This window comes from Pteropus vampyrus, unplaced genomic scaffold, assembly GCF_000151845.1.
Source record: "Pteropus vampyrus isolate Shadow unplaced genomic scaffold, Pvam_2.0 Scaffold11, whole genome shotgun sequence".
Lineage (NCBI taxonomy): Eukaryota > Metazoa > Chordata > Mammalia > Chiroptera > Pteropodidae > Pteropus > Pteropus vampyrus.
This window is the reverse complement of record NW_011888792.1, coordinates 17,709,895-17,723,925: the sequence shown is the minus strand read 5'-3', so window position 1 is coordinate 17,723,925 and position 14,031 is coordinate 17,709,895. Positions and strand designations below refer to the sequence as shown.

At 31.7% G+C, this 14,031-nt stretch overlaps 1 protein-coding gene across 1 annotated transcript in view; it reads left to right on the top strand.

Moving 5' to 3' along the window:
* Nucleotides 1-14,031, top strand: part of SLCO4C1 (solute carrier organic anion transporter family member 4C1) — a 49,449-nt gene that overhangs the window by 32,711 nt on the left and 2,707 nt on the right. Inside the window, exons 6-11 of the mRNA XM_011379145.1 lie at nt 258-373; nt 2,383-2,527; nt 2,920-3,115; nt 7,857-8,010; nt 11,650-11,837; nt 13,174-13,262. Of these exons, the coding sequence (XP_011377447.1) occupies nt 258-373; nt 2,383-2,527; nt 2,920-3,115; nt 7,857-8,010; nt 11,650-11,837; nt 13,174-13,262 (888 nt within the window). The remainder of the gene's footprint in view (nt 1-257; nt 374-2,382; nt 2,528-2,919; nt 3,116-7,856; nt 8,011-11,649; nt 11,838-13,173; nt 13,263-14,031) is intronic.

Genomic DNA, 14,031 nt, shown 5'->3' with positions numbered 1-14,031 from the left:
TGTGTGATTGGAGCAAAACTGTCTCATCTTAATTTTTAGACTAGTTGGAACTTCCTTAGCTAATGGCAATAATATTAGCTCTTAGGACCACCAGATTATAGACATAGATATTTGTACAATTTTGTTGACAAAGAGAAGAACTAGCTTCTTATATTACAGAATTTATATACTTGTAGAAGTGTGTGACAATTGAAAAGCAAGCATTTTAAAAAGTGAAGAATGAAATGAAAGGGCAAGTACATTTACTATCTTTTTAGGTACAGCAGAAATTCAAGATGGAAAAATTTCCCAGACTCATCAGAGTAATGGTTCCTTGCAATACATAGATGCGAATTTTGGAAAAAGTTTTAAAGATTTTCCAGCTGCTCTAAAGGTAAAATAACATTGTTCATAACCCACCCACCCCCCTCCCACCCCACCCCCAACATGCGTATATAGAAATATGTATATATTACATGTATACATGAACACATATATATATATATACACATGCAAATATTTCCATAATGCATTCTTATTTGCTAATTTACTATTATTCTAGCTCTCGTAAACAACTCTTCAGATTTAATTTTATTCTGCTTTAACTAAATGAAAGCTATGCCAAAGAAGAATGGTTGAAAGAACATGAGTTATCTTATTGGCAGTATCATTTTCGGTGCTTCTTCCTTAGCATTATAGCCCATTATTCCATGCCATTTTCCTTATGTAATAGATAAGTCAGTTATCGCTGAATTGCAAATATATATTTGAGAATGCCAAACCAATATTTTTTCCTTGTGAAAGAAGTAGCGATTAGTGGTTACTTGGTTTGAATTTGAGGTTGTGGAAACAAAAGTGTTCTGTTCTGTTGAACTCAGCAAAGTGTTCTTTCTATTTAGCATCAGAGTTTTGTACCTAAAGGAGTTTATAATTTTACCTTATGTTCTAGATTTGAAATTATTTACTTTTCATTAATTTTTTTTCTCCTAAATGAAAACCTTGCAATGTTTTTACTCCATTCCATCTCACCTTTCAACATTTTCTCCTCCTCTCCCATAGGCACATTTTTGTGTTTTGTGTTTTATTTTATTTATACTATTTATGTGTTTATACTATTATAATAGTTCTGTTCTATTTCATATATTTCTATTTAATTTATTTTAAAAATTCTTATTTGTGTTGCTATCAAGAGCCATCACTTGCCACTGCTTTTTTTTATCCTTATGTTCTCACGCTTCAAGATCTCAATTCCGATTCATGTTTCTATGGATACAGCATTTTATCGCTGGTTTTCCTCAGATAAGATATCATCGGAGAACCCTTGAATAGCAGAATATTTCTGACGGAACTTTGGGATACTCCTTTAATCCCAGTAGTCTGTGGATGTTGTTTTGCACTCTTCTAATTAAATGTGTTGCACTTGAGAAGTTCCTTGTTAATGTGATTCTTACTTATTCTTCCATCTGCAAATTTGTAAATTTTTTCATTTATCTTTGTTTGATTTGGGGAAATTTACTAGGTCATGCCTAAGTATATGTCTTTTTTCAATAATTACTGCTAGGATTCCATTATCTCTTTCAATCTGAAGACTTAAATATTTTGTACTATGATTTTAAAAAATTATTTCATGTCTTAATTCAAGTATTTTTTTCTTCTTTTGTTACTCTTATTCTGTTAGAATATTTGGCTGTGACTTCTAAATTTCTTATCTTGCTCCTTTGTGACTCTGTGTGTGTGTGTGTCTTACTTGGTTTTATGAAGTTTTTTGTTTTACATTTAATATTCCACAACTATACTTTGGTTTTCACTTTATGGTTAAGTATATTAAAATAACCTCTGTACCCCCCCGATAGATTAATAAGATTCTGAGATTCCAGCAACATAGACACCTATTTAAAATTGCTTAACTCTGTGCCTGTCTAAGGTTCTTAACTACTGTATCCTTTACTCATGGAACAGTACTACAAGTTTGATACTTAAAGACCATTCTCATCTGTGCTCACAGTCAAGTTCTTCATTTACTAGACATTGGAGTTCAGAACATAGTAAAAAAAAAAAAAATCAAATAAGGGGTAGATTTATTGTATGGAGATTTATAGTAGGACTGGGAAAGGGAGGCTTTCCAAGTGGGATTTTACCTCCCTTCCCTGGTCTCACATATGATACAGGTATAGTTATCCCACTGATGAATCACCTGTCAATTCCCTAGGTGCTCCACAGATAAATTTTCTCAACATTGTATATATAAGCTATTAACAATCCATATTCAGAAAAAGCTGAAATCTTACAGATAATTATGTTGTGTTTATTAAAAATTTACCATTTCATTATGCTACCACTCTAATGCTGCATTTTGCAGTATTATCATAGTTATTCATTTGGTGAACTGTATTTTTTCTTTAGAATTTGATGAGGAATACTGTCTTTATGTGTTTAGTTATATCAACATCTTCAGAAGCCTTAGTTACTACTGGATTTGCTACATTTTTACCTAAATTTATAGAAAATCAATTTGGATTGTCGTCCAGTTTTGCAGCTACCCTTGGAGGTAAAATATTTTCTTGGTTCTTACTTAATCTGGTAATTTTATTGTACAACATTGAATGTTTATTTGAATAGCTTACAATTTTGGATAGTCCACTTCTTGAAATAGAAACTTTATACTGATTTTGATTACGTTTCTGATTTTCTGACATTACACCATCTATTGTATAACCTTAGGAGATATAGCTAAAGAGAATATATTAATCTTACTATTCAAAACATTAATTTTATTAATCTCTTACTTAATATAACTAAGTCATTTGTACGTTTCTAAAACACAAGTGCTTTTATATGTTAAAACCAATTTGGTGCTTGTTTTTGTTGTTTTTCAATTGTTGGTATGATTTATTGAGTATTTGTATATTTTCTCACTGTCTATGTCTTCTTTCTCATTAGGGGCTGTTTTAATTCCTGGAGCTGCCTTTGGTCAGATTTTAGGTGGTATTCTTGTGTCGAAATTCAAAATGACATGTAAAAACACAATGAAGTTTGCTTTGCTCACATCTTTAATCGCACTTGTGCTGGGTTTTGTATTTATTTATGCCAGTTGTGAAAACGAGCCATTTGCTGGTGTATCTGAATCATATAATGGGTAAATATATTTTAATGCTTTTTGATATTAATATCAGAATAATAAACTGTGTGTATTTCCAAATGTATGATACAATGAAGATTTTTTTTTTTAATTGGAGGGCTTTTTCCTATGTAAGAATATGTAGTTTGTTGTTGTTTTTAGTTTAAGTAGTGACATCTTAAAAGTTGGGTATGTATTCAGATAGCAGTTAAGGAGCAACTAACTGTTCAGTATTGAGTACTATGCTCAGGGATACAAAAATTAATAATAGCAGAATCTTTGCCTTGAAGGGATTCACATCTTGGGAAGAATTTCACATCATATGTTCCTATTGATTTAAATCTTTTAAAATGGACATGACTTCTCATGGTGAAGTTCTCATATTAAGAGGCTTGAAAATGGGCTAGGAGAGAAATTAAAATGAAGTCAGTCCTAGGTGATACAAATTGTTTTATCTGCTTTAGAAGTTCATGTTTACTGTATAGAAGTAAATGACTTCTGACCTGTAAATACATTTCTACCTATAACTGGTTCGACTGTTTTTTGTTTTGCTTTGAAATTCTAAGCTCTGAGTAGGGGGTAAGGCAGAGGGCATTGCACGACTGTGTATTTTATAGCCCACAGTGCCACTGTAATTGTTTACTTACATGTGTTTGAGGCTGTTGATGGAGATGGTACTCCAGGCCAAGGACTCCATAATTTTGTATAATATGGTATTCAGATAACCTAAATTAAATAAATTTTGGAAAAGTTTGCCAATAACAGTTATTATGATTTGTAGTTACTGTTCATGTCTGTCATTCTTTTACATTAATGAGATGCTAAGCATTCTAAAGCAGTGCTCCATTACATTTATTCAACATTTGTTGACTGCTTTGCCTGGCAGAACTTTATGGCAAAAATTTATACTCTAAAGAAGTTTACAGTATAGCAGGAGAGATTGGGAAACAAAGCAGTGAATGAACAATGCATTAGGTAATGAGAGATATACAAAGGGCTATGGAATTCAAATGGAGAGCTTTTCAATTTCCTTTGATTAGATTCAAGAAAAGCTTCATGGCCTAAGGGAAAAATGGAGTTTAGATATCCTTTAAGGATGGAAAGAGTTTTGAGAGATAAAGATTTGAAAAGAGGGAAGTGTAGAGGGAATGTGTTAAGGCCAAAGCATAAATGCTAGAAAGCGAAGTCTAGGTTCAGGGACCAGTTGGAATGGGACTTAGGTCCTGTGTCTGGAAATAGTAGGAAAACATTTGGAAATGTTGAAAGGTAGGTAGAAGTAAATTGGGCAGACCTGACTTTCACACATATAAATGTCACCCAAACCTTTCTCAAGAAACCACTTTTTTTAACGTTCCTTTTAGAAGAACAGAAAGTGCTGAATAGTTTAACACTAGTTTACCACCTTAACGAATGATTTAGATGTGAATCCATCTGGTATTTTCTCCCTTAAACAAGAGTTACTCCCAGATAAGCTGTCTTTAGTCTAATCAGAAGGGAAGGGAAGTGAGATGGTGCTAGTTTGAGGTGCATATGGGGGTTGGTCATCAAGACATATCAAGAGCTAGGACATAGAGGTAGTGCTTAATGTACATACGTATTCTTAGCGATGGAAAAAAACCAGTGGATATACACACAAACATATGCACAGTGTGTGTGTGTGTGTAAGTAAATATAGAGATAGACTTTGATGTCACAAAGGAGGTTCAACATTGTCAGATCGTTTTTTTCCCCTGTGGCCCCAAATTCTTAATTTTAGCTCTGTACACTGCATTTTAAAATGTCCAGATCATGCACAGCTTAGTCAAAATAGTCTCATCCAAGAAACATATCTGTATATAAGAAAATATATATGAAAGAACAGACCAAGAAGTTCAAGAAATACCATATTAGTGAGTAGAGAAAGAAGAGGTTGTGAAGATGTAGGGTTGCTAGTGGAGGGGTTGTGAAGATGTAGGGTTGCTACATGGAGTCTTTGCCCTTTGCCCTGCAAGCACTGGTGGGTTAACAAGCTTTCATGGCTGTGAATGATGAATCGGGATTTTTGATAAGTTCATTTAAAGCTCTATTTAACAGTATATCCAGAAAGCTTAAGATCAATAATACTGATTATTTCAGGGGATATCTTTAATATTCATAATATTTTAAATTAATTCATTATTAAATGTTTAATGGGCAAAACACTAAATTCAATTGAAAAGTGATTGTCTAAGTATATTACTACAAATCTATTAATTACTAAAAATTTTCTATTGTTCTCATATTGCCTTGACACAATCTATGGGATCGTTGGGTCTCTTTTGATAGTGTTTATAATAGTGATTTGTGTCTTACTTTACACTTAGAATATGAAATACCATAGTAAGTACACACAGTATTTTTTCTCTATTCAACCTACAGATGGACTTTCATTGCTTATCTGAATAACTCCTTAAAGAGGCATATCTATCAAGCTATTGCCATAGGTTTAGGAAATCTTTGCTCATTCTAGAGGAGTAATTATAGAATAGTTTGGATTCATATAAGAAATTAACATTTAAATTCTATTTGTGATAAATGTATTTCTCACATATACATATATGTGTGTTTATACACTCAGGTATATATTTTTAAATATTCAAAATTTTTGAAATTTAAAATATTTTATATATTTAAAAATATGTATACATTAAAGCAATTTAATAAACTTTGCAAACACTGGCTATTATTCTAACAAGTTTCTCTTTTACCTCATGAAGTAAAACTGTATAAAATATATAGGCTAAAGTGACCGAAGCTTGATAAGGAATGTATGCTATATTTCTTTGTTTCTACTGTAGTTTGCATCATACTGTTTTAAACTTTCATATTCTTAGTAATCATTTAGTAATAATATGAGAATTATACATTGGAAAATTTAAATTGAAAAATTATTGTGCAGAGGCTGTTTCTAGAGTTGCAGGAGTAGTTTTTCTTTTGTCCTCTTATTTTTTATCTATGTTGTAAACTAGTTGTTGGCAGAGACTGACTGTAATGTTTGCTTTTGTGAATAGAATCATTCTTGATAAAGAAATCTAGCAACAGCCTGTGGAATAGATTAGAAGCAGAAGAGACTCTAGGCAGAGTGAAGAATTTCTTTAAATTTACTCTGTAATCACCTTTTCCTTCACACTCCCTGATTTGCTTCCAATTTGTTTTCTATCTTTAAATCTATTTCTTTCATGAACTTCTGTTCTCCCTTACTTTTTTAAATATTGTCATTTTCCAGCATAGCAATTATTATCTTCTAATACTTACATAAATCACTTCATTTATTGTTTTTGACCCCTAGAGCAAAAAGTTAGTTTAATGGTTAATGGGGATTTTTACCCTTCCTCTTGTTTTTCTTTTCTTCCTTTCTCCTCCCCTCTTCCTTCCTTTCTCAGTCTCTCTCTCTGTGTCTGTCTCTATCTCTGTTTCTCTCTCTCTCTTTCTATCTCTAATCTCTTTATTTCTTTTAGATAATTTCCACCACTTTGGGTCTAGCACATAATTGGAGCTTACTATGTATTCATGAAATGAACGGACTCCAAGACCTCTTTACCCTCTTCTCGCTCTACATGGGTTGATCTTATATTCTACTGGTTTTAGCTACATGTATATGTGAATGAATATTAAGATATCTAGCCCCAGGCCAGATTTCCTCACCAAATCTGAGACTCTTAATCTTGATATGTATAAAACCATACCTATCATTTCTTTCCCCAAACTAGTTCTTTTTGTCCACCAAAATACCAAGTTACACACTAGGAGTCACTCTTGACTTTTCCATCCTGTTTCCACCTTTAATCAATCAAACACCAAATCTTACTTATTCTACATTCAAAATATTTCTCAATCTGTTTACTTTAATTAAATGTTCTATTTTACTTCTCCTATACATTATCATAATTTATTGTCTGGGATATTATAATTGGTCTCCCTTCAAATTCATATTCTATATAACTCGTAGGATTATTTCTTTAAAATATGCTTTTGACAGTGTCACTTTCCAGTCTAAAAATACTTTGGTTACCTTTTCAAAATAAGTTAAAGCCCATTGTTTTTCACAAGGTCCTCTAAGCCCTCAGCGATCTGTACCCTGACTCTTCTCTAACTTCATTTCCTACATTCTCTGCTTCAGACATCATTTATATTTCTTCGTATATAAAATGCTATTTATATTTATACTTCTTCATATATAGAGTGCTATTTCTCACCTTTATGTCTTTGTACCAGCTTTTCTGAAGTACCACTCACCTTCCCCATTTACCCAGCAAACTTTTATTCATCCTTTAAAATTCATCTCAGGCTCCTGTCTAAACTGAATGAATGAATAAATAAGGGTTTGTAGAAGTATCTTTGGCAATGTCTAGAGATATTTTGGTTGTCACAACTCAGGGGATGGTACTGGCATCTAGGGGGAGGAGGCCAGGGATACTGCTCAATATCCAGTAATCCACAGAACCAGCTCCCCAAAAAGTCATTTGCTATCAAATGAGAAATTCTGTTCTGTTTGTTTACTCTGCTTATTTTTCTTATCACTGACAGACATTATATTATATAACTATTGTTTCTACTGCCTTTCTCTTGCACAAAAAGTTAAGCTCTATGTGAAAAGGCAAGCATTTTATTCGTTTTATTTGTTTGGTAATAATGTGTTGAATGACTGAATAAATGACTAAATGACAAGATATAATAATGCTTCTGAACTGTTCGTTAAAAGTTATAGGTCACTTGTCCATGTTTCATTTCTTGTTGACAGAACGGGAGACCTGGGGAACTTGACTACTCCTTGTAATGCCAATTGTAACTGTATGCGATCATATTATTATCCTGTCTGTGGAAGAGATGGAGTCCAATATTTTTCTCCCTGCTTTGCAGGTTGTAAAAATTCTGTTTCACAAAGACAGCCAAAGGTAATTTGTGTCAATATGTTCGTATATTTATGAATGGCATTCTTGATCCCTCTGATGGAGTTATGAGTGCCTATTCTTTCCTTCCTGGCCCACCTCCTCCATTCAGCAGCCAGGCATAAAGTTTCAGTCAAGTAAGATGAATAAACTCTAGAGATCTGCTGCACAACATTGTAGCTATAATCAACAATTATGTATTGTACACTTAACATTTGTTAAGAGGGTAGATCTCAAATTCAATGTTCGTTCCTTAATTAAAAAACAAGCAAACTGAAAAAGATTCTTCTTTTATACCTCAGGTGCAATTATTGTTGGAAAATCAACTTGGCAGTTATATACATTTTTGTAATATCACTTCTATTATAGTAGTGAAATATTATTTACCCTCTTACATTGTTTTATTTTTTCTCAAATATACTTCATGCTCCTTGAAGTCAGGTAACTTACTAAGTACAGTGTATATATATAATAGAAACATAAATATTTGTTGTCTTTATTTGATGAACCATGGATTCATTTAAAAGTGTCCAAATCGTTAACTTGTTCTCAAATACAAATTTACTTTTAATTCTGGATTAGATATGATTTCTTTTTAATACAGTTAAATTAAGAGAATCCAATTTTATTATACTATATCTACAGTACAGATTTCAAATTTAAGAACCTTGGGAACAAATTGTTGATGTAAGAACATCCAAACCCACAGAGAATTTTTATAAGAGGTTATTTGATCCAAACTGATTACATATGCAGGGGAGCAAGATCTCAAATGCTTCAGAAAATAACAGTTTTGCAGCTTCTTTTATGCATTTGAAATTAGGAAGGGAAGATAAGGAAGATTGGGTGAGGGCCGGGAAAGCAGAGTGAGGATTGGATTACAGGATAGTTAACAAGATCATGTGCTCTCTTGAGGGTTTTTAAGGAATATTTCAAAGGTGTGTTAACCTAGATGCATAGAAACAATAGACAGAGCTTGCTTAAGGCAAAGATAAACCTTTTACTAATAAGTTATATGCCTAGGGCATAACCTCACCACATGAGGTTACTTTCCATAGAACCCTCCCCCACCCACAAAGTAATATTCACATTACTAATACTATGATACTGTATGATATGTTATCATTAATAGATAATGTGAAAACTAAAAGGACCTGAGGGAAATATATACTATGATTAAGATACCACAATAAACAAGATGACAAAAGCATATCTGTAATATGGACTAGTGAAATGACATTCCTTTTTCTATATAAAGATAAATTTAAGATTGCTGGAAAAGACTTCTACTTAACTATATCTACATAGTTAAGTAGATATAGTTATTTGAAATCTATAAAATTACTTTAGATTTCTTCTAATATGGATGTGCATGTTTGTGTGTGTGGATATACACATTTATATATGTTTTGTGCGTGTATATACATATATATACACACACACACACATCTTTAGTGATTTTGTGTGTAATAAATACATTAAATATTTATTTCAACAGACTAGATTTAATCTTCCTGCTGGGGGTAAACCAGAATGTGAGAAATAATGTATATTTTTTCTTATTACCTAGCTTATAGATTTTAAAATGACCATATAAGAACATTGAAAAATATGTTAGAAAAAATGTCATAGTAGACTTGGATGACGTATGTGCAGTTTTAATACTTAGAATACAGTTAATTAGATCAGTACTATAAAGTGCGTATGAAAGTTAATAAAATACATCGGGAAGATTGTTACGATTCCAAAACCGAAGGTTATCATACCTTCAAACCAGTGGACATCTGGGATTGCTTTAGTTTCAAAACAGGTTGAGAAAATTAGGTATTTGTGTCTGTTATAAGGAGCATGATGCATATTATAGCATCAGAACTGCCTGGAACGTAACTCATCGATTACTCTGAGAGGTAGATAAGTAGGTAGCATTTTCCTGTATATAAAATGTGATCAATAAGTGCTATTGACTAACTCTAATTAGAAGATTATGACAAGGAGTTAAGTTATTTGAAGGGTTTTACTTGAATAATAACATGCATAGATACAAATACTATCCTGCACAAGGAAACCAAAAATAAACACATAAGTAATAGTAAAAATATAATACCCACAACACACTTAAAATGGTATTGGTTATTTTGATATGGTTAATTTGATATTTATATTTTTTACAAATACTATAATTGTCATTTTAAATAGTACATTGTTTTCTAGAGGTTGTTTAGGAAAAGCAAGTTACATTAATTTACAAATTTTCTATTCATTCTGGCTTTTTTATGTCCATGTAACAACTTTTTTATGTAATGTGGCTTTCTTATTCCATGTAACGACTCAGTTTTTCACAGGATATTTTTATAGAATATTTCAGGTAGGCAGAGTGCATTGATAATAATTTAATAATAAACACCTATGCACATTTGTTCACAGAAATATTGGTTTCGTATTTCACACCAGTGACCTATACTATAAAAACAGATGCTAACAGCTAGCTATATTTAGGCAAATGGATACATTTTTTATGTAAGAGAATAGTAAAGTTTCATCAAGACAGATATTACTGTTCTTAAAAAATTTAAAGGCTACATTACTTTATTATTTAACATATCTGTTTGCTGAGGATAAAATAGTCTGTTTTGGGGATGTCATCCACATATTTGGGTGTCCCGAATTAGTACCAGTGGTCATAGAATACTTTTACCACCCAAAAAAGGTCTCTGGCCTCCAGAACAATAAGAGCACCACTTCCTTTGACTTCTCTGGCTCTGCTCTGACTTTCTTGAGGCCTTAAATATGTAAAGATTTTGGTAAGGATGGAGTTGAGATGTAAAAGGCCCTTAAAAAATAAATATGCCTAACTTTTAAATATGTAATTTTTCATACAAAAGTAATACTTGTGATTTTTTAACATGTTACCTTCTAACATTTTGTATTATTAATTTTTATGTCTACAAATGTGTATATATGTGTATTTATATTAAATAGCTAATATGTTATTTATATATAAAATAGCCTCCTGGGTAATGTAATATCTTCTAGTTTTTGATTGTCATAAATATGTCATCTTAAGAGGGATAAAGTTTGCTTTTGGTAAAGCAATTCAAAAAGTTTAGAAAATTATAGTAAAAAAGCTTAGTTGAAAGCAGCATTTCTCCCCCAAACTCCTGTGACATATTAATTTTACTATAGCACTTATTAAAATTATAGTGTTCTTTTAAACTAGTGTAAATAAAGAGATTGTCACTATGTGTTTTCTTTATATCCTATAATGGAAAAGAAGAAAATTAACAGAAGAAAATTAAAAGAAGAAAACTATTTGAACAATTATGGTCTATTCAGAGCAATCTAGAATGTGCACAATCATGTAATTGTTATCTTTTTGTCAATTTGTTTTACAAATCATGAGTCAATAATAGGTTTCAAGTTGAAGTAATGGACACAAAAGTCAAATACAGATGATTCTACTTTGTAAATATGGCCCCTGTTTTCCCTTGCTTACTTTCTTAGAGTTAATTACTCTTTCTTAGCAGCATTTGTTGTGTATGGATTAAGACTGTGTAAGAGTGCCATGTCTAGAGATCACCTAATTTACAATGATAAAACATGTCTTCAAGATAAGCACTTTTGGTATTTTTATGTCTAATATTCTAGATATATTACAACTGTTCCTGTATTGAAATGAAAACAGAAATACCTACAGCAGCAAGTTTTGGCTTTGAAGCTAAAGCTGGAAAATGTGAAACTCAATGTACAAATCTGCCCATATTTCTTGGCGTTTTCTTTGCTACAATTGTTTTTACCTTTATGGCTGGTACTCCTATAACTGTGTCCATCCTAAGGTATGTATTATATTTTGAAATTTGCCATCCCTAAGGCAACATGTCGAGTGAAAAGAAAATGGAATCAAGGATTCATCTGGGTTTATATTGACCATCGGTTCCAATACCAATTAAGTGCTTACAAGATCATTAGTTCTATGGCATTAGGAAAGCTACTTCATTGAACCCCAGAAGTATGAGGTTTAAATGAACTCATGTATGTGAAAGTATCCTAGCATTGCCCACCTGTTATATGCTTGATGTTAGTTTACTCCTTCATTTATGAGGCTTCAGTTGTAAGCTGGAGATATGTTCATTTGTACTTATATGATGGAAATACAGTGTACTCCATATATATCAGAATCAGAATGACATGCATTCTACCTTATACAGTAGGTGCTGTGATAGTAAACCGTCCTGTGAACAGTGCTTGTAGATAAGAAGCTGGCTGTCACCTGGTTCTTCACAGTGTTTTGTGCTTTTAGTTGCTCTTCCTCTTCCTACACTGCTTTGTAAAAATATTTCCTGTTTGCCTTTCCATAAGCTCATCAGCCTTTACATATTTCTTAACAAACTCTAGCTTTTTTCCTTTTCAGTTTTTGTCCCTTGATACTCACTCACTACATTTTCACATACTTTTTGACAAATGGAAGTTTTAGTGATTCTGTCTAAAAGCATTAAATAGTCTGTTAACATTACTCTGTATGGAAATTTGGGTTATTTTAGAGAATAGGGAATATGCTTTTTAAAAATTCTGAATATTATCTAAGTCATCTTTCAACGGCATATTTGTTTCTAAGGACTAGTTGATCTCTTTTATATCTCATCTAACTTGCTGGTGTGCCAACATCATGTATCATTCATATTTGATAGTTGTTATTTAAGGAATTATTGTTGACTCAAATTGAACTTCAGCAATTGTTTTACATTGTTTCATATTTGTACTCTTATCCCATAGGTATGATTTCTCAAAGTTAGTAAGAGAGTAAAAAATTATTTGCTTGAGACTTAAGTCATGTGACATGTGACTTATGCGACAGTCAAAAATAGATCTCGCTAATAAATATCCTTTCTCTTTTACATTTGTTAAAATTCATACATATTCAGTATATTCATTAAAATTTATTTGTATCTTTTTGGTGGTGTTTGTGGTATTTTAGTTCAGATAACACTTTTCTTCCTTCATGATTCCAGAAAGGTTGAACTGTATATAAGCTGTTACAAGTAATTTGTTTCTTTCATGTGAATAACATTTACTTTAATCTAGAAATGCTAACCTGGTATAAAAATGAATTTGTTCAAAAAGTGAATATACTACACAACCATTTTTGGCCTCATGTGTGTTCAATATCTCCAGGTGTGTTAATCAAAGGCAGCGATCTCTAGCATTGGGAACACAGTTTATGATGCTTCGATTATTAGGTATGCCATTGTTTTTACTTCATTGCTAACTTGGTTGTTTTGTTCATTAGTGATAATGATTTGTTCATTTATAGTATACGCCAAGAAAATAATTAATTTAAATGTAGTGGAAAACTACATAATTATACTTAAAGAAAGCTGTTTTCAAGCCTTTAAAATATACTATTTGTATATCATTTAAGAAAATAATGACTTTACTTTTCACCTACCTGATTGGTTAGCTATGCTTTCTAATTCTGTTGTGAATATAACCTTAAAGAGTATATCCTATTTGTTTGAAATATATGATCATCAACACATTTCTAATGGAGCGCAGTAAAATACACACTTTTTTCTATTATATAAAACCTATTACCAAAATAAATTACGATAATGTCTTATTTATAACTTCTGTAATTCCTTTTCTCCCTGCATTTTTCTCCATTTGGGACATAATTATGTTACATTAGCAATGAAAATTAGTAAAGAATTGATGTAAGAAAGAATTTATACCAGAAAGTTGTATAAGATTCCAGATATAGAAAGGATAAGAAGACAGAAACATTATGTCATACACATAATTATGTGTGTATACTTTTACACATAATATTATGTACATAATACTAAGATCATTTTAAAAACCAAAACCAAAAGCAGGAATATTAGAAATCACCTAGACCAACTTTCTCGTTTTTCAGATGAGTAAATTAAGGCCCTGAGAGAAAAAAGGGATTTTCCTATAATTATGCAATTGCTGGTGAAAATGGGAGTAGGAAAATGGTCTCTTTACTCTCAGTCCAGTGCTCTCCTGACT